Source organism: Elaeis guineensis, chromosome 14 (genome assembly GCF_000442705.2).
Source record: "Elaeis guineensis isolate ETL-2024a chromosome 14, EG11, whole genome shotgun sequence".
In the NCBI taxonomy this organism is placed as follows: Eukaryota; Viridiplantae; Streptophyta; class Magnoliopsida; order Arecales; family Arecaceae; genus Elaeis; species Elaeis guineensis.
This window is the reverse complement of record NC_026006.2, coordinates 2,539,162-2,560,073: the sequence shown is the minus strand read 5'-3', so window position 1 is coordinate 2,560,073 and position 20,912 is coordinate 2,539,162. Positions and strand designations below refer to the sequence as shown.

The following is a 20,912-nucleotide window of genomic DNA, read 5'->3' as shown; positions in this document are numbered from 1 at the left end:
GCAACAACGGCCACGACTCTGCTCCACTTTCTGCGATGGATCCCATGCGACTCCATCACTCCCTGGCAAGCCGTAGTAACGGCCACGACTCTGCTTCACTTCCTGTGATGGATTTCGCATGGCTCCATCACTCCCTGGCAGACCACAATAATGGCCATGATCCTGCTCCACTTCCTACGGCGGATACCACGCGGTTCCTTCATCCTCTGGCAAGTCGCGACAACGGACGCCGCTCCACTCCCCGCAACAGACTCCACGTGGCATGTCCCAGTGATAGCCACGATTTCACTCTACTACTCTTCGCAACAAACTCCTCCTGACCCTGGGTAGCCCACTGCCAGACGGTTACAAATATCGCTATCAGTCTGTTGCCCCTTCCACCTATAAAAGGGGGACCCCAGATACGTTATTCTCTAAGCTCTCATTTTTTACCTAAAAATTTTGCTAAAATTTTCGTTCGAGCACTCCATTCTTGTTGAGGCAGAGAACTGACTTGAGCGTCGGAAGGTCTTGTCGGAGCAACCCCACCTCCGGTTTAGACTTCTTTTGCAGGTCCCGACGGCGACCGCAACTCCCTCGACTCCAGCTTCTCCGACGCAGGCGGATTTTTGCACCAACAGCTAGCATTAGGAGCACCTAAATCAGTCAAACTGATTTACCTAATGACATGGGTGAGCCCTAATCACCAAGTGATCTAATCAAAACCTAATTCACCAGGTTGGCCAGGTAAGTGAGATCAGTGATGGGGATAAGTCATTAACTCGTCAGAGATCGAATCACTGCGAGTAGCTCCCGCTTAAAAACCACTGGTCAAAATGCCAAACTTACCTTAGACACCAACCGGTTCATTAGTTTTAATTTGATCAACTTATTAAATAGGGTTCCACCACGTAGCCATGAATTAAGTCCATCTTGGTCTAGTTAAAGACATAGACCCATTTAACTACAACTATTGGAGTTGAGTCTAGAGTATCCTTGACCTAATCTAATTCAACTTTTGATTAGATTTGATCAATTACTCTAATTTAGTCTATTTCTTTAAGCTAACCTTAGGTCTAACCCAATTATGGACCAATCCATCTAACCCATTGACCCACAAGTTTATGCAATTGTCTAAGGTCTTAATTCATAATTCTAGACCTACTAGACAACACTTAATTCTTTTAATTAAGTATTTGGGCTGATGGGTCAGGGTTTGGTATTTCGAAAATAATTTTTAAATTTGAAAAATTTTATTTTTTGTTCACCAAATATGTTGACTCATTTCATAAATAGATCAGCACATTTCATAAATAGCAATCCTATTGCTAATTACATAACAGAAAATAACTCAATCAAAATAAATCATGAATATTTTTTTAGATCTAATCTAACATATTCATGATAAATTTTATAATTAAACCTTTACAATTAATTTCTTTCACTGCTTCATCTGTATGGGATATAATTGCAGCGGTACCCCTACCGTCATAGGAGACCCCATCGAATGGGAGGAGAGGGCCTTTAAACCCTACTTTTCTCCTATGATCAGATGGCCATGGCAACCAACCCAATTTGATTACTTGCTACTTGGATCAAGTATATCTAAATATACCAATTTTAAAATTTAAATTTTAAATTTCAAATTTTAAATTTTTGAATTTTAAATTTCAAACAAATTTTAAATTTTAAATTTTAAATTTTTTAATTTCAAATTTTGAATTTTAAATTTTGAATTTCAAATTTGAAATTTCAACCAAATTTTAAATTTCAAATTTCAAATTTTTAAATTTTAAATTTCGAATTTCAAATTTTAAAATTCAAATTTTAAATTTTGAATTTCAAACTTTTAAATTTTGAATTTCGAACAACTTTCAAATTTCAAATTTTAAATTTTGAATTTTAAATTTTAAATTTAAACTTTTAGATTACAACTTAATCTACGTATGCAAATTCATATATCATATCTTAGAACCCGCTCTGATACCATTTGTGGGAAAAATTCAGTGCAGGGGTAAAATGGTAATTTTAAAAATTTTTTAAAATTATGATTTTACAGTGAAAAAATATTAATTAATCTAATTAATTAACATAAATTTATCCTATACTAGGATCTAAATATGATATATAGCATGCATTCATTTAAATTTGAAATTTAAATTCGAACAGTAAACACTTTACTGTAATGTGTTCAAAACACAATACCTTTGTGCGGGTAGTAGATCACCGCAATCTGATCACCATCGGGAGAGTCTGATCATCGCGATATAGCTACACAGTATGTCTGACCTCTACGGATCATCCACATGAAGCTCCTGGTCTGATCGACTCCTCACGAGTGCTAGCTCGTTGTAGAGCCCTTTTGACGGTGGATGCTGATCGAACTCCTTCAATCGATGTCTGTCGATTCTTTGGATGCTCCGGATCATCAACAGACATACTTGAGAGGATGTTGAAGATCTGCCTGAGATTTTGTGGTCTCACGACACTCGTAGCTCACTTTCTCACTCTCCGAACCCCAGGCTAAAACTCTAGGGAACTCACCGGAAACCTTGCACCCACTTTTCTTTCTTTTCTTTCTTTTTCTCTTGGAAGGATATGGACTTCCTTCTCATGCACAAGACTTCTCACGCCCCAGAATTTTTCTTCAAAAATCTTCTTCTTGCACGCCCCACTCTTCTCCTCCTTTTATAACAACGTCAAACAACTTATCCAAAAGAAAGGATAAAGATGAGTAATTGCACATTTGAATTCAAATCAAATTTTGAATTCAAATGGACACCAACTCATCCCTTATCCACTAAAGGCGTGAGGCATGGCTTAAATTGTGCATGGAGTGATTTCATGAGAAATCTTTTCTCATGTAATAAATGGGGCGTAAAAAAAGGGATAAGATGCAAAGATTGATTGCTCATTCAAATTCAAACTTTATTTTAAATTTGAATGGCCAACCAATCATCCTTATCCATCCATTTGGTACATTAAAGTGGGGCGTAGAGAGGGCTTGGCATGAGAAAAAAATTCATGAGAAGTTCCTTCTCATGAATCCAAATGGGTGCAATGGAAGTGAGGTGGCACATGGAGATTGAATCAAGGTGGTTTAATTATTTAAACCAACCTAATTGAACCAAATAAGTTAGGTCCAATTAGACTAATTTAAATCTAACTTAATTAGGCTTAATTAGGCTCAATAAAATTCTAATCAAATCAGGAATTGACTAAACCCAACTCCTGATCAAATCAGGGACCAAACCATCTCGACGATTAGGCCAACTCTTAATCTAGTCGGGTCAAACCCAATTGAATCTAATTCAATTGGACTTAATTCAAAAATAATTACTCAATCAAATTGAGTTAATTAGCGATCAAATCACTAATTAAACCTCTCATAAATACTGAGTCCAAATTCGATGGGCAATCAGGCATCAGAATTCATCGATATGTAACCATGATCGAAAAATCCCAACCAGTGGGACTCTTAACCCTGGTACCCATAATGTGTGGAACTCATGATCAGAGAATATTGATTCTCGATCACTGAGTCCCAAACATGTAGGATTCTACATCAGCCATCAGATCAGATAGGAACCTCTAACGTGTGTGACCCCGCAGGTTCGAACCTAAGTCAGTAGCACAGGAACCATTTTCTGTACTAATCGAAGTGACCATCTAGCAATGGTACCCGATGTCCAGATAGGTCGAAGAGTTGCAATCATAACACTCAGAACCTACATGAATATGGTTACTGTATAATTCATCCTTTTGACCCCTGTGTTTAGGACAACTCAGAGTTAAACTGTCAACCCTGATCAGATCATCCGAATCGTGCTCAACTCAAACAGTCCTGTGACTCCTCACAAGGACTACTCTGGCCAAGATTTTGCTAAATTGAAACACGACTGTACACAGCTCCTAAACTGGAGTGATCAATCCCATCTTGACACACGCACCGACAAGTCAAGTACTTGACTACACTCAGCAACCTTCCGTCACTGAATTAAAAATTTAGGTAGTCCAGTGCCTAAGTACAGTGAGTTGCTTGCAAATCACCGTGGTGGTCTCAGATCGAAAGGATATTTATACCCATATTCCATCGGAGCAAATTTTGACAGCAGAAATAGCTCCGGAGTCGGTCACGTTCAGTGCAGATGTACCCTTACATCTCACCTGTATGCCATACCAGTGTCTCCACACTCATTGGTTAAAAGGACAACCAACCTATATGGCACACAACGACCTATGCTTGATAAACGTTGTCATACTTAGTAACAACGTATCATTTGGTCGCGAACAGATTTAAGGACTAAACGACAAATCCTCCTTTGTCAAGTCTAAATAGTTCTAAGGACTTCACCACAACATAGGAGTTCATTAAAAGATGAAACATTTTGTGATGAAAAATATCAAAATAATTTTTATTAATTCATAATTTATGTACAAATACAAAAATGAACACAACCGTCAACAGGCTGACGATTGGCTTTGGGATACTATTCTCAATATTCTCCTCTTATAAGGAGTAACCGATTCCTTATTGATCACTCATAGGCTCCATGCATACTTTATCAAATCCAAAATATCCCACACATATCTTAGAATGGCATGCTAGGAAATAAATCAAAGGATCCATATACATAAGGTACCATGGTGATCTCAGGTCAAAGGATCACTTGCACTACTTCTATTGGAGAACCATCTTTTGACATGCTGTAAAGCTCCATAAGATATTCTCTTTATGGATCAATTCAGTGAACTCATCTCCAATGAGCACCTACATCCTTGTATTAGTGTCACCATATAAATAATTGTGAGATCAATCATTCTTTCCGTCGAGCATAATAAGATGTACCAGTCTTACCGACATCATCGATCTCTGACTCGATGATCCTATGACTGAAAATATTTTAGACTGAGGCTATTAAGATTTTAGATCTCACTGACATGATCTCATCATGGTCCTAAAATCATTGTCCTAGTCTATAGGATTCGTCGTAATCATAAATAAAATATGATACAGTAAATGACGAAACACAATGCCTCATACATATAAAAATAGCCAATATCATATATATGAGTAGAAAGATTGTACAGAATAGTCCCATCGTATCACCTATGCGATTGGCTTATCGGGCACTATTCTTTCAAAATTGATCCTCTCATTTGGGCAATTTATCTTGGCATTGAGATAGCGAGCAAGATGAGACATTTATGTCTTTAGCGCTCAGAGAGGGAGTAAGATATTGCTATACTAAATAGCTATATGCCGCCTTAGTTAGAACTAAGATGAGATCTTTTCTAAGCTCGATCATAAAGTATATTCATAACTATATGAAGCCTATATAAAGCCAAATGTGAGTTTTTCAGGCAGGTGCAGTGGAAGCGACTGGGCTATTTAACTTAGGTTAGGTGCTGAGATAGCAACTAGACTAAGATACATATAGTGTCCTTTATTTTCTTATGAATGACACGACCATGTTTATGGGATGATACCATAGCATATGCATCGTAGCGTATGTGCTAGAAGCTGACCGATAGTAGGAGTGATGAATGAATCCTTGCTTCATCACTATGTGAGCCCCGAGGATCGTTTATACTTGGTCCAATGTATATCCTTATTGACTTAAGACTATGTCATTAAAAGGAAGCTCAATAATAGCTATTTTAGTATGTTACTTAGGGTCATGGAATGATGCGGCACAGCGGTGCATGTCTAGGAAAGCGATTGAGTTAAATTGAATTGACATGAGGGCTTAGGGAAGACCATCTAGTATTGCACAAGGTATTGTGACTCATAGTTTAGACAACTTAATTAGTTTTGTACTATAAAGTCATTAGTACATTACCCATGATGTTTAAGCATTGCTTGTTTTGAAGGATTCAGGGTGCTTAATCTCGTGGATATAGATGATCTAGGATATATGAAATACTTCTGAGTTGATGTGCATTGTTAGTTTTGGTGATGACTTAATAATTCACTCCTCTTTATTCACACGCTTCTCATTAGGTCACACATCCCATTTCTCATATGAGGAAAAGAATAGATCAAAGATTTAGAGAGCCAGTATATGGAGACGACATCTTCCCCATATGGGTGAGTCAAAGATGTTAATAATACTAAAGAGTCCACCCACATGGAGATTGGACCCCTATCTGATAAGGTTATCAGATAGAAAATTAAAATCGAATTAAACTGACCCCTATCTAATAAGGTTATCAAATAGGATATTAAATTCAAATTAATCTCTATCCTTTGTGAGATAGAGTTTGACGTTGAATCAATTATTGGATAGTTATCTCAACCCAATAAAATGAGTACAAAGAACACATACGATACTCTTCCAAAAATAAGAAAAGGCTCTCCAATGATGCCTTAGGATTTGAGGATAAGGTCAAAAAAAATGTATGTAGGAGCATCTGCGATCCGAACCATATGTACAAGAGATCGTACGAGCTCAAGAAGGCTATAGCAATAAGTTGGTTCATATCTGGGCTTCTCTTCATGGGTATCTACAAGAGGTAACTATAAATTTTCCGCTATGCTTATGTGTGATTTATGTGATTCATATGTTATGCCCATGTATAAATATTCAACACTTTAAATATAAAAGTGGCAAGTAAGGGACTCTCAAGTAAGGACCAGACTCCTAGTGGAAAAGATCGGCACTGTCTCCTACACCATCTTTCTTCCTCCTTTGAACTGTTTCCTAAACTCTAACTAATTTAGACATCGAAGGATTTCTTGCTAGATATATTTCGACAAGAGAACTTTCTTTATAAATTCCTCAGCCATAATGGATAGCTTCTATCCCGAGGCACACTCGACCGACCTCTCGATGTGGTGCCACTAGAGCTTAATGACAATACCATCCCTTCCATGCCCCTAAACACCTTGAGCCAGGTTGCTCCCACCACCTCTTACTCAACCACTAAGGGTGATGGCTATGGAGTGTTGGAGAGGGAGCGCTCAAGTTAGGGGAGGGCTAAGAGAGTGGTGATAGAATTAACAATAAAATGACCGTTGAGATGGGAGTGGGGACAGTGGCGAAGGGCGGCACCAAAAGAAGCGGCAGGGTAGCAAGATGATGGTAGTGACAATGCACCCGGCCATTTGTGGGAACATTGGCACAGCAGCAAAGGAGGGCACCATCTTGAAGGCCAAATGACTCAATAACATAACATGTACACATGTAAACATGTACATGTATGTGGACTGGCCATTTGTACAAAAATAGCATCGGGGCAAAAATTTCAATTGCTTTAAACCATCTAGTTAAAGAAATTTTTTCATATGCCGCCATCGAGACATGATGTCCAATACAAAATTAAAGATATGGTTGAAAGAGTTGAATTTATGACAAGTTAGATCTGTATCGAAATACCTTGAGAAGGGGTTATCAAGCGGTGATTTTCCGATGGCAACCAACCCTACTCTTATCATGAAGTTTCAGGAATTCGAGATCCTCAAACACCCAGATATTTCCCACTTGTATCAGACACCTATTTTCCAATTATAAGCCAAAATAGAGAAAATGTTGCAACTCTACATGCCTAACGGATCCAAAACCCCCTTTAGAAGTCACTAATACCTTATGTCAAAAAAAAAAAAATGGTACATTTCCAGGCTGAAGCTACTGCCCCCGTGTCACGACCGAAAGAGTGAAAACGCTAAACACACTCCTGGCCGAAGGAACCATATGTCGAGTTGTACCGACCAATGGCAGCCTGCTGGAGAAGCATTCAAGCGACGGTGGGATATACTGGTAGTTTCTGCCCATCGCGACTGAATCCTATCACCTTTCGTTCCTAGCAGCCAGCCAGTGACACCACACCGATGCCCCACGCTTCCCAGCACTGATCATTTTAGAAGACTACACTGGAAAAAAGATAAGAGGTGCACGTACCACATACCAAAGCATCATCCCACATTAGCTCTCACACCTACGCCTGCAAGAACTCTTGTTTTCTTTTCCAAATATATTATATACAAAACCATGCGTAAGCCTTAAAGAAGCGCTCGATCCAAAGTAGAGTTGATCATGAGCTGATCTTGGAGCATAGAGAGTATCAAAATTTTAAATAGACCAGGCCAGAAAGCACTACAAGCATAATCCAGAGAACCCCTTAAAGCACTACCAGCATCAATAGCAAAATGCCACAAATGTGATCAGCAACATGCCACAGCAAACAACAAGGGAGCCATTCATCGGATTCTTGGTCACGACCACGAATTTTATACACCAACCGTAACATTTCGTGGCTAGAGGAGAACAGCGCACAAAACAGGAAAACAACACTTATGTACACACGCAAAACCAGTACTGGAAATACTCATTCCGTCTCTTGCTAAAAGTAGTAATTCCCTCGCCCCCCCCACCCCGTCTTTTGCCATCATCATCAAACTTTATTACAGTCTAGAGTTACTCATTCTAGTAACCTCCTTGTATATAAGCATTGAGGCGGTCCAGCTCCTCACGATGCTCAGTCACCACAGCTCGAACAACATCCCCGATTGAGACCATGCCCATCATACCCTTGGCATCAATCACTGGAATGTGTCTGATACGATTATCTACCGAGACCAAAAAAACAAAATAGTAGTTACAGCCAATATCATACAACGTACCCAACTAATGCTAAATACAAAAAGGCATGGGAAACCTGTCATCAGTTGCATAGCTTGCAGAACTTTGGTGTCAGGAGTCACAGTGATCAGCTTGTTCTGGTCAAATGGAAGCCAAAAAGATTAGGAGGAGAGGATAAGGTTGACAAGGATTTATTCCTCCAAAATTACTTCGGAAATTTTTTTTTTTTTTTTTTTTTTTTGAGAAATATAATCCTGCAATTGCTTTGATCCCACCAAAACATATTATCTGCACTATGTTAAGGTATATCTTTTATTAGTTTTTTCTTCTTGCATCATTTATACCAACAACCAATTCATAATTTCTAATACCGAACGGGCAAAGAAAATGGGCTGCATGTAGGATGGCACATTTCAGCTGGCTTTGATAAAGTCCGTACCTCTTCAGTCATGATGTCACCGACTTTAGTTGATTTTGAAGATCGCCCTTGAACAATAATTTTCCGGAGATAATCTGAAAACAAACAGAACTGAATTAATAATCAGCACACTTTAATTGATCAGTGCTTGAGGTTTTGGATGAAACTATAAATAGAGAAAACAAGAATCCTCAACAAGTATTTTATGTCAAAAGCCAGTTCCATCAGGTAATCATGTCAGATTACTGAAAAAGCTACCATTTGAGCACACAGCCTGAATGATGCTTCAATATTTGCTGCCAAATTCGTACCAACTTCTATGCTCATTAGACATGATTTCTTAAGAAAATTATTTCCTTGAAATACGACAAGAGTGAAGATGGATCATCAAGTTACTAAATTGTGGTCTTAGAACTTGAAGAAAAAATAAGCACATCTTGGGATAAATGAATATGGTCGATAAGGAGGTGAGATCATATCTCATTCCCTTCTAAGCACCAATCATACATGGTGCTGTCACACCAAGAGAAGTGGTTGCTTTAGCGGGGAATTTTGCTTTGCAAGTAGTGAAAAGACTCAAGCAAATTCACGAGGTAACTTAGGACAAACACAAATGCAGTTTGCTCCTAAATGAATCTATTATAATATTCATAAAGAACTGCATTTTCTGATAGATGGGCACTGCAACCAATGCATATAGAAGCATTTGATATATGTACTCATACAAACTTGGCTATGATGTGAAGTATCTCCAAGTAACCTGTAGGACTACACCATGCATACTCTTTTGCAGCTAGTCTTGCACTAACCTCTTCACCATCAAGAAAAACATCTTCACTATCAAGAAAATGTTCCACAGTATAAATATACCACCAACATACAAAAACTTCATTCAGAAACAGGTATGAACAGCCATATACCATTACCGAACATAACCTTTATCGCTTGATATTTCAACTTCCATAAACATTGGCTTCTTAAAATGATTCACAAATGCCAAAGAATATATATCTGACAGTATAAATCTGTGTGAGAAAATACAGTTTCTGATATGGGAATGAGGCATGCATGCAATACAGTAAAACCTTCCTTTTTCTTTCTTTTTTTTTCTTTTTGCATTCTGTGCCTGGGTTTTTGGTGCGCGGGGGAGGTTGGTTTGGAGAGAGCTCCCTGTTTAAATCAACAGCACCCCCAATTAGAAGAGGGTATCAAATCAACATTGTGAGGTTCACATAAGACCAATGAGAACTTGTATTGGCACACCTATGGCTAAGATCCACTGACATACACAGCCAACGCAATCTGATCAGACATGGCTTTTGAACTAGGTACTTTGTTGACTGTATAACAATTCTATTTTTTCAGTATTGAAAGATGTGCCAATGCATAGAAATAGTCATTGCCAGCGCTATAATGCTTTTCCATATGTGCAACTTAACATTTTGTCTTAACAAACAAACATTAGCTTTATGAATTCTAATCTCTAGGATACCAATGACAAATGTAATTAAAACCAAAAGACATGATCCATGTTCAGATGTCTTGATTTATTATGCAAAGAAAAGCATAGAACAGCATCCTATAATTTAGGGTCATCCATTTTATAAATATCTGAATAAAAGCAAGAAAAGTATACTGCTCCTGCAGTTGGTAAATAAACTTTATGATACATTTCACGACTACGAAAAGGTAAATCTCTCTTAAAAACAGTAACAAATGTATCGAGTCCAAGGCCAGTTTTGCCACAAGCAAAGGCTGTAAAAGGTTTCATTGCAGATAAATGTCATTTCCTTATTTTCATTAAGGAGCATTTCAGTTGTTGCATGATTTTCTTTTTCTTTTTCTTTTCATGTTTTTTTTTTTTCTGCTAGTTAGTGTTGCATGTCATTTTTTGTCGTTAGTAAATACCCTTTCTAAGAAATCTTGAAGCTGACAAAAGACAGAGCTCTCTCGAAATGAGAGATGTATGGTCATGCATAGTCAAGGCCCAAATGCTTATTAGTATTTGGTCCCAAATGCTTCCAAATGAAAATCAATAACATGAAAACCATTGATCCATGATTCCTAAGATGCCCAAAAGTTATTAAATCATTTGTTTTAGAGATCTCCTATATATGCTTCACATGGGCATAAAATAAACAAAAGCAACACAACTAGTGAGAGACACTACACAACCATTATATAATTTGAAAAATCTAAACCATTGATCTTGCTCTAGAAATTTAAATGTACATAGGCCAAAAATGACAAAAAGTTCCCCATGTAAATAAAGCTATCTAGCGCAATATCATAATCATAACCATCCCACTTTGTCACCTTCTTTGAGATTTGTTTCTCCAAATATTCCCATTAAGGTTTGCCTTAGATGATATTTCAAGCCTTTCAATATCTTTTCTGAGAATTCCCATCTACATTATCCGAGGTCTTTCTCCTACCTTTCCTACATCACTCAACATAACTTAAATCATCTTTCCTCAATGAAGCCCCCACATAACTTTCTATATGTCCATATCATCTCAATTGATTCTCCATCACTTTGCCTTTAACTTGCACAGCTCTTACAATTCCTCCAAGATCTAGTTAAGGCTGCAAATGCATCAGATTGACCCATGACCCAATCCGATCCAACCGCATAGATCCGATCCAAACCGTTTTAAAGAACCTGTGGAGCCAGAAAGGGTTCTAAAATTGAACCCATTCCAATTTTCAGGTCAGATCTAGATTTACTGAATTTTGACCCGATCCGACCCGAACCCAATACTAGATCCGAACACTCAAAAGTATGAGATATGTTTACATTATTGTTAGCTATAATTTGAATTAGTTGATCACCTAGTATTTGGCAAGTTCAAATGAACATATTTTAACCAAGACAAGGGGCGTTTGATGATGGTTATGGTACAAATAATCAGTTTATTTGTAAAAAACTTGATAACTATTTTTGCACTTTATTTTAGTATTTAAAAGAGGGTGTGATATAAGAGAAGATGGAAGCTCTGATACTGTTGCTAAAAAGTGTTCGGTACATTAGAACATGTTGAAGTACGATGCATAGATTGGTTAAAAAAAGTTTGCATCATACAGTGAGATAGACAAATACATAGATAAACAATAATAATAGTGATAATATCAGTCATAAGCACTACTTTTATTGTACTTATACTAAGAATTTGAGCTCTGCCTAAAGACAGACCAACAAAAACTCAAACTAATAAAGCTTATAGGTCTAATGCCTATCAGAAGCCAAGAGGGCAACTCCCAGGATGTTAACCAATACTACCAGATGAAACTCATATTGCTTCATATTGGTTCAATTTTAATTTGGGTCGAGTATGAGTTAGAATACATATAGCCTCCTAAAAAGATGTTTGGGTGGGTGAGTGAACCCCATGCCATTACTTACATAATTTTTTTATTATTGTTTCTTATAATCCAAATTCGAACCGATCCGGATCCGGGTACGGATCCGAACCGAACTAGTATTTCATGGATCAGGGATGGGTTATACATGGATCCAATCCGACCCGATCCGAATGACCCATTGGATCAAAAAATTTGATCATGGACTCGATCCGATCCGACCCAATCCGATCTTCTATTGAGCTGGGTTTGGATCCAATATTCAAATCCGATCAAAGAACCGAATCGGATCAAGGTCACTCATGACCCGATCTGCGACCCATTTGCAATCCTAGATCTAGTATACTCATCCCTCACTACAACCTTCCCAGTTTTCCTTGACATCCATCTAGGAATTCTAGTTCTAGCTACATTCAACTTAGTTTCTTGGACCTTTTTGATTGCTCAAAATTTTGAGCCATAAAACATTTATGCCTTGTTGTCAATCTGCAAAGTATCCCCTTTTACTTTGCAAATATATCATTGATCACATAATACTCTAGAAGCACCTCTCCAGTTTATCTTATTTCCTGATCCCTCCATAATTTTGTATCACAAATATCTGGTAATGAAACTGATCACTTTATCAAATCCCCTATCTACCATTTTAAACCAGTGCATCATCTCCATTTCTATTTTGAATTTCTGCAGTCCATAAACTTTATTTTTCTTTTGCTGATTTTAAACCCTTATCCTTTAAAGCTTACTTCCATAAATAACATTTCATACCTAATACAATACAAGAGTAGTAAAATAGTCATTTTCTTGTAAGAGTAAATTTGGTCCAATTGAAGCAATACACACATACATTGGTGAACTTACAATAATGAGAGGCATAAAGAGAAAGATTCATAACCACTGTAAAATTCAAATTTCTAATTGCAAAATGAAAATGAATGATTGGATCTACAAGGTCTAAAATGCCTATGCAGGAAAAATCATATGTTTCAGAATATGATGTGCTGATTTTGGTATGCCTCAATGTGCAGGATAGGAGAATTCAAAATGTATGAATTTTCCCTTGTACATAGGCATTTTACATCTTCTACACGATATCCAATGACTTAAATTTCCATTTTCCAGCCTCCAAGTTTGAACTTTGCAGTACATGCAAGACCTTTCATTTTTGGTACATGATGCAAGACCTTTTTTTACACCTTGTGTATTATCACTGCATCCTACATATACACACACATACAAGAGAATGTGTGAGTAGAAATACACTTCTATGTTTTTGTAACCATCAAATCAAAGGGCCCCTACATTGTTTTCTGATGTGCGCAAAACTAAAAACTGCACCCAGCTAAAGATTACCCATGTTTGGTTAGGGTCATGAGAGAAAGGATAAATAGGGTTGGAAGGATGCATGATTTTCACCCACCATTGGATTCAAAAAAAATTTGGGAGGATGGATAAAAAAGGAGGAATTGTCCATCCATCTGGGCCTACAATTTTGCATCCTCTCAAACTAGGGAAATGCAAGAAAGGATGGATGGAACATATGATATATGGATTTCTATATTGACAAAATTACCCCTATTAACTTTTTGACAAAATTCTAACACTTCTTCACTATCTTATTTATTTTATTTATATAATTTTGATTTTATCTATACTATTTACGCTATACTATTAAATTTTAGTACTAATTATGTTAATTTCAACATATAATTTTCATAATTATAAGTAAATAATTATAATTATCTTTTATTTTTAATGTAAAAATTAATTAACTATTTAAATTAAACTATAAATTAATAATTTATTTATATAATTAATATATAAATAAATTTATTCATATATAATCAATTTATTATATTAAATTAAATATTTATCTAATTATAAATCATAAAGATTATAATTTATATATTGATTCAATTCATTACTATAAATAAGTATTATAAATTAATAATAGAATAATACTTTTTAGTAAAGGATAGTTCAGTAACAATGTCTACAAATATCATCCATCCTTCCTTTTATTCCTCCTATACCAAACTAAGAAGAAAATTATTCACATCTATCCTTCCATATTTTACCAAACATATCAGAGGATGCATGGATCTATCCATCCTCCTCTCTCTCATCTATCCTCCTTTCTCTATCCATCCTTCCTCCAACCTATCCTTCGTACCAAACAGAGGGTATATGTGCCATAAGAGAATTACAAAATAGGAACCTTCAATCAAAATCATCAAATTGATGGTCCCTCGTTACACCATCTAATATGTCATACAAACTTAAAAACCCTATTTGGCAATTCCTACAGGATTGGACTGAAAATCCTATACAATTCGTAGACTGGGCCATCCATTTAGGCATGACCCTATATCAACAAAACTCCACCCATACCAAATTATGTAGGAAGAAAAAAAAGGACCTTTATAGGTCCCTTTTCTCTTCCTGCAACTCAATGGCTAGGGTTTGGGCAAGTACTTAGAAAATGAAAGATGCATGGCTCAATAGACCCGATTCCCACAGGATTTTCAGCCCAATACTATAGAAAATCCAAATAGGTCCTCAATGAGAATTGTGAGAACAATTTTGTACTGTGAAATTTCTAATCATACCTGTACATCATAATGGAAATATTTAATTGTCTATCAATTCTAACCATCCAATACATAATACCTGATTTCAGAACTATAATGATTAGACTATCTTTTTCTACTTTCTATTTAAGTGTCCAAAGAATTTGTATTGTTACTCTTTGTTTGCTTTCTCAAGGAATTATTATGTATGCATGCATGATTCCCCTGCCACAATCATTAAAGTATGCCCATTACCTCTCTCAGTAATAATTCCAGCAATTGCTTTATCAGCTCCAGGTTTTACCACCACCAAAGCTCCAACATTGTGCTGTGTCATCTGAATGAAGAGCATAATTCAGCCATTTATCTCATGATATTATCTTTGAAGGAAGATCGGGCGCTTGAGAGTCTAGAACACTAAAAATTATTTTTTAACAAAATAATGATAAGCGTCTACCAAGCATTTATTATTAAGATAAGAAAAGTATATACCGATTTCACAGCGTCATACACAGTATCATCTGTAGTGCACCACAGCCAGGACCCATCAGCACCCTTGCCCTTAGCTTTTAAAACATCTGAAATTGTGGTGCTTTCAAATCCATGCTCTTCCAATTGAGCAGGAGAAGTTGACTCGAAACGCGAAATCGCAGTAGGTAACATGGCTGGATTCATGATACGCACATGCCGCAGAACAGCACACTTGAGAACATTTCCTTGTGCACGGATAGCTTGAAGTGCTCCTTGCATTTTGCCTGACTTTGATGACATAATCATTAGACTACAGAATTATAAAACATCACTAAAATAAGTATCCTCCTTCTGCTCTATACTAGACCCACCATCTGTCTCCAGATTTTTGAACAAAGAATCACTAGAAACAGATCTTTTAGCACTATAAGCATTAGCATTTACATGAAAAATGTTTCGCAGGAACCATGAAAATTTTCAATTCTTTGTCCATCAAAAGATATGCCATTTATAAGCCATCTTTCAATTTCCTTTAACTAACAAGACTATCATAGTGAAAGTGTGAAAGTAAAACACATATTTAGGTAATCTATTTTCAAGAAGTGATAAGTGTTTCTGCAGCAAGGAACCAACAAAGAAAAGATGAAAGAAGAAGGAAAGAATCCCCCTAAAATCAGAAGAAGGAATTCCTAAGTTGAACTTTCATATATGGAAAAGAGGTAAACTCAAACTTCGTCTCCCACACTGCCAATATCAATAGCAAATTCTTCAAACAATGGTTTCCCTTCTCATAAGCTTCTTGAAGTATGTGTGCAATGAAGAAACATTCCCAAGCAATCAGCCACCCCTGGATATTTTAGTGCAAGGTTGACTATGGAAGGGCTAGCACCACAAGGTCCATGTACTGTCACGTTGTGGAAGCAGAAGTAATACTGCCTACTTACAAACTCCATCAAGAATTACTGCCATCACTGCCTAATGTCATTTAGATTACAAACATATCGACCGTATCATGGTCCAAGCTTAAACATCAAAAAGAAAGGGTTTGTCAAATTCCTTAAGCTGCTAGTAGGTCATAAAGGACCTAGTGAAGAAAGTTCCCCAAAGAATGTCCCCAGATCTTTTCGGTTTTAGTCTCAGCCCTCTAGAATGAGTGGGAGAAAACTCATCCCACCATGTAATACCATCTAATCTCCTTTTGGATTTTGGACCTCGGCCCCGCCTTAAAAGCCTTACACCTTTAAATATGGAGCCGCAGTTAGCCTGTTAGAATTATGAATATTAAATATGTCCTTCCTATGTAAGGACTTATTAAATAAGCATAATTCTAACAGTATTAGAATTATGCTTATTTAATAAATCCTTACATAGGAAGGACATATTTAGTATGTTTCTAAATATGGTATGTACTTACTTTTCAACTATGTATTTCTTTCCTTATATACTTATTTTTCATCTATTTAAAAAGATGGGATTTCATTAATGAATTGCATTCCTTTGAGCTTTTCCTTTCAATATGGTATCAGAGCACGTTGCCACACCCTCTCTACAACCCTAGCCTAGCCATCGCCCCTCCTTCCACCACACGTCGCCACCCATCCTCTTCTAGCCACCGCCCATCCTCTTCTAGCCACCACCCATCCTGCTTGAACCCCATCTGTCTCTTCCCTTTTCAAAGCCTTTTAAACGACCGCCGCCGCCACTTTCTGTCTCCTCGTCAGCCTTCTTCATCACCCTCTTCCTCGATCGTTAAAGATCTCTGACGACGATTGCCTCTGATTCTTGTTGGAACCCTAACCACCGCCTAGGACTTTGGATTCTTATCCTTGCTGGATCCTTACTATAGCAGTCCTGAAATAAATCTATTCATGCTATAGCAATCCATCCTTTGTCATCTTGGAGGTCTAATTAATGCTTCTGCTTGTTGTTTGCTAAAATCTGCTTGTGATTCTATAAGATTAGCTGAGGAACTTTCTGTGCATCCCGATGAGCAATCTGTTCTTGGACAAATCAATATTGGTTTATTTTCTATGCCATGCAAAAATTCTTTGACTGTCTTTCTGGCTATCTACTAATCACGAAAGTGGTACACTATTCGTGATTTCTCTAACTAACATGTAAAGATATGCTTCCTTTCATTGTTTCTGTCCTCCTTTCTGACTGCTATGGCGTCCTTAAATCACGACAACAAACAATCCTCGACACCTTTAACTCCCGATTTTGATGCTGCGATAAGGAATTTAGCGGCGATTACAGTAAAACTCAATGGCACTAACTATCTTTTCTGGACCCAATCATTCAAACTATTTATTGGTGCCCAACAAAAGACGCTGCACCTAACTGAAGATCCTCTAAATTTCAAAGATCCTATCTATGACGACTGGCTAGCTAATGACTGCTAATGAAATTCTTGATTGCTATTGTTAGGTCAAGATAAAAAAATCTTACTGTCTCTATCTTTTGGTATTTTCAACTCTATGTAACAAGCTAGATATGTTTGATATATATGCTCCAACTTGAAGAAGAGTGTTAGAATTATGCTTATATAATAGGTCCTTACATAGGAAGAACATATTTAATATGTCTCTAAACATAATATGAACTTGCTTTTCAAGTATGTACTTCTTTCCTTATGCACTTATTTCTCATCTATTTAAAAAGATAGGATCTCATTAATAAATGACATTCCTTTGAGCTTTTTCTTTCAACATTGCCAAATCTGAAGCAGGTGCAATTATGGATGCTGGGAAGTGGATACTTGAGAAACACTTTTATGAATGAAATGCTTAAGAAATAAGGGATTAAAGTGGAAACAGGCTGTAGATTCTGAGAAGATTCCAAAACGGGTGCCTTTACACTATGTGAAAGATTCTGGCTACTAAGGGACATAAGCAATAAAGTATATCTTTGGTTAAACTCTGAGACAGCTTCACATACACATGTCAACATCTACTTTAAAGTCCAGCATGGCAAACCTTAAGAGTTAAGAACTATTTCCACACTCCTATTACAATGTATCCAAACTAATACTTGTGATAGCCCTAGAACTCAAAACCAATATCCTTGTTGTCTATTTTTCATGCTTGCCGTTTTCTAGGACACCCTTGTCTGAATTCTTAAGCTCTTCAAAGGCTTTCAAAGTGACAACCTGATAGCCTTCTATGCCATAAAATCTAGGTTAATTAGGAGAGCATTGACATGCAATCATGATTCACTGTCTTCCCTACCACAACAAAAATCCAAAATGGCTCATCAAAAGAAATCACAACCATTCATATAAAAGGCATCTATAACTTCTACAATAACTTTTGTACTAGAAGTATCATAGTGCATTGCTATTGTGTAATGAAAACCATTACCATCAAAACTAAGAAATAGATGTTACACAAGAATTTTCACAAAAGGATTGCATCCCTTGATACTACCCTCCATTTTTTCTTTCTGACACACTCTTGCTTAGTGTACTCCCACAACAATGGTGTAAAACACAGGCTACCTTGACCAGGACTCTAAGTACACCTGAAAAATAAATAAATAATAAAGAAATAAACCTCAAAGATATTCATAGATTAACACAAAAGTTAGCAGCCATGATGTACTTCAACGATCCAAATTTGCTTGTTACTTGACCCCATCCTTCACAGCACATTTCAAGGACAGTAAACGCCTTGTCTATCTTGTCTTAACAGAGAAATTCCAGAATTTTATAACCCCTATTCTTTGTGCTTCCGAGGCTTGAATTATGATGAATCGAGTTGGATGCTAAGTTTAATGCCTTGAAAAGACCTTGAGAACAACCCCCCCCCCCCCCCAACCCCAACCCCCCCCCCGAAAAAAAAAAAAGTAAAAATAACCCTCAGGTGGCAGAGCAACCAACACCAACCTTGCATCATTGAATGCCATAGGGCCTCCATTGTAACACAGTATGTTGTTGGTTCTACTCTGAAACCTAGCTTCCAGATGCAGCTTAAATCTCTTCTGAGAACCATAGAAGCAATCTCGTAAATCCTTTTCAGAGTAATAACTCTGCAGAATCCTAGATCCTCTCGTCTATGAAGGGAAAACGAAAGCGAACACATGAGCAAATGAAAGATTTACTACGATCGCGCGCCCCCCCACCCCCCCCCAAAAAAAAAAGAAACAAAAAGAGAAAAAGAAGGAACCTTTTACATTGTTTCATTTTTTTTTTCAAGAGAGAAACCCCCTAGTTCATATTTATTAGGGAAAAAAACCAGGCAAAAAAAAAAAAAGATGGTAGTTGACCTGATCGTCTATCCCAGAATGCCCATACCAAAGGCACATACACGAATTACTGTGAGATGAGAGCTCCATGGTTACCTTTTTGTTTTCTTTCTTTTATTTAGGTATTGCAGCCTAGAAGATTTATGAAGATATTTTAGGAGGTTATGATGACAAAATTACGAAGGAACTATAAGCCCAAAAATACTGGCTTCGTCCAACCCCTCTCAGTCAACTCATTTGGATCCCCCCACTCCTCCTCTTTTTATTTTACAGGGCCAGCATGCTGCGAGGCTGAAACCCAGAAGCAGAGAACCAAAGAGAAGGAAACATCAACCGCAGGGTAGGCGCGGTGGAAGCAACTTCCCAATCAGCAGCGCAAAGACTCTTGGCATTTATTAGCGATTTTAAAGCAGGTTGCGCAGAGAGAAGCGAGAGACAGGAGAGGAGAAGGCATGAGCCTCACCTGGCAGGGTTGTGCACCAGCAGCGCGAGAAGGAAGGAGAGGAAGAAACGATGGATGATGATCCGACTTCTCTCTTCTTCTACCGCAGAAAAAGAAAGAGAGAGAACAAGTCTGTGCTATTCTTCTGGGGAGGGAGCAGTGAGTTTGGGAGCGCGTCCAGGTGAGGTGTCCCGGTCTTATCAAGAACCGCTTTTCTGAAGGCTACGGAAACAATAAACAAATCTGAATGGAGCTATCGGTGCAGTAAAATAAAAGGCAATTATGGCCCATCATTTTTTATGACAGCATTCGCTACAAATTCTAGTTGTATACGTATAATATTTTAACAATTAACTTATTCAAAAATCATGCATTATGCGTCCGAAACTATCTGTTTTAGCCAAATAATAATAATAATATTAATAAATTTGTCCATCCGAAGCAGCTGGCTGAGCTGCGTGATGTGTCAAACAAAACAAGGCAGACGTTCTTTTTTTCTCACCTATATAATCATTTTCATATATAATATATTTATTTTAATAAAATATTTATTTTTTATTATATATATATTATATAGTCAAAAATAATAATAATTTAAAATTAAAATAATTAAAAAAATTTATTAATATGTTGAGTACCAAAATATATATATATATATATATATATATATATATATATATATATATATATAGACACATGCAAATAGCAATTTTTCTCTAGAGGTATCCATACAACTTCACATATTTTTAAAAATATATATGAAAAAATTTTAAATTTTATTTTTTATATATTATAATTTATTTTAGTTCCAATATTTTCTATAAAAATATGATTCAAAAAAAGATAAA

The 20,912-nt window shown here is 36.8% G+C and overlaps 1 protein-coding gene across 2 annotated transcripts; it reads right to left on the bottom strand.

Annotated features, from left to right (window-relative positions):
* Window positions 1–8,178: 8,178 nt before the first annotated feature.
* LOC105035712 (CBS domain-containing protein CBSX3, mitochondrial) lies at window positions 8,179–20,285 on the bottom strand. Of its 2 annotated transcripts, none has more exons than XM_073248527.1 (6): window positions 20,086–20,285; window positions 15,402–15,664; window positions 15,165–15,246; window positions 9,001–9,074; window positions 8,638–8,698; window positions 8,179–8,548 (listed from the first exon to the last, which is right to left on the bottom strand). In XM_073248527.1, exons 2-6 carry the CDS (start codon window positions 15,657–15,659, stop codon window positions 8,406–8,408), a joined length of 618 nt encoding a protein of 205 aa, XP_073104628.1. In that variant the 5' UTR covers window positions 15,660–15,664; window positions 20,086–20,285; the 3' UTR covers window positions 8,179–8,405. The 2 variants fall into 2 exon arrangements, with proteins under 2 accessions (XP_073104628.1, XP_073104629.1); XM_073248528.1 differs by having other exon boundaries at window positions 15,402–15,668; window positions 20,086–20,251.
* Window positions 20,286–20,912: the final 627 nt, after the last annotated feature.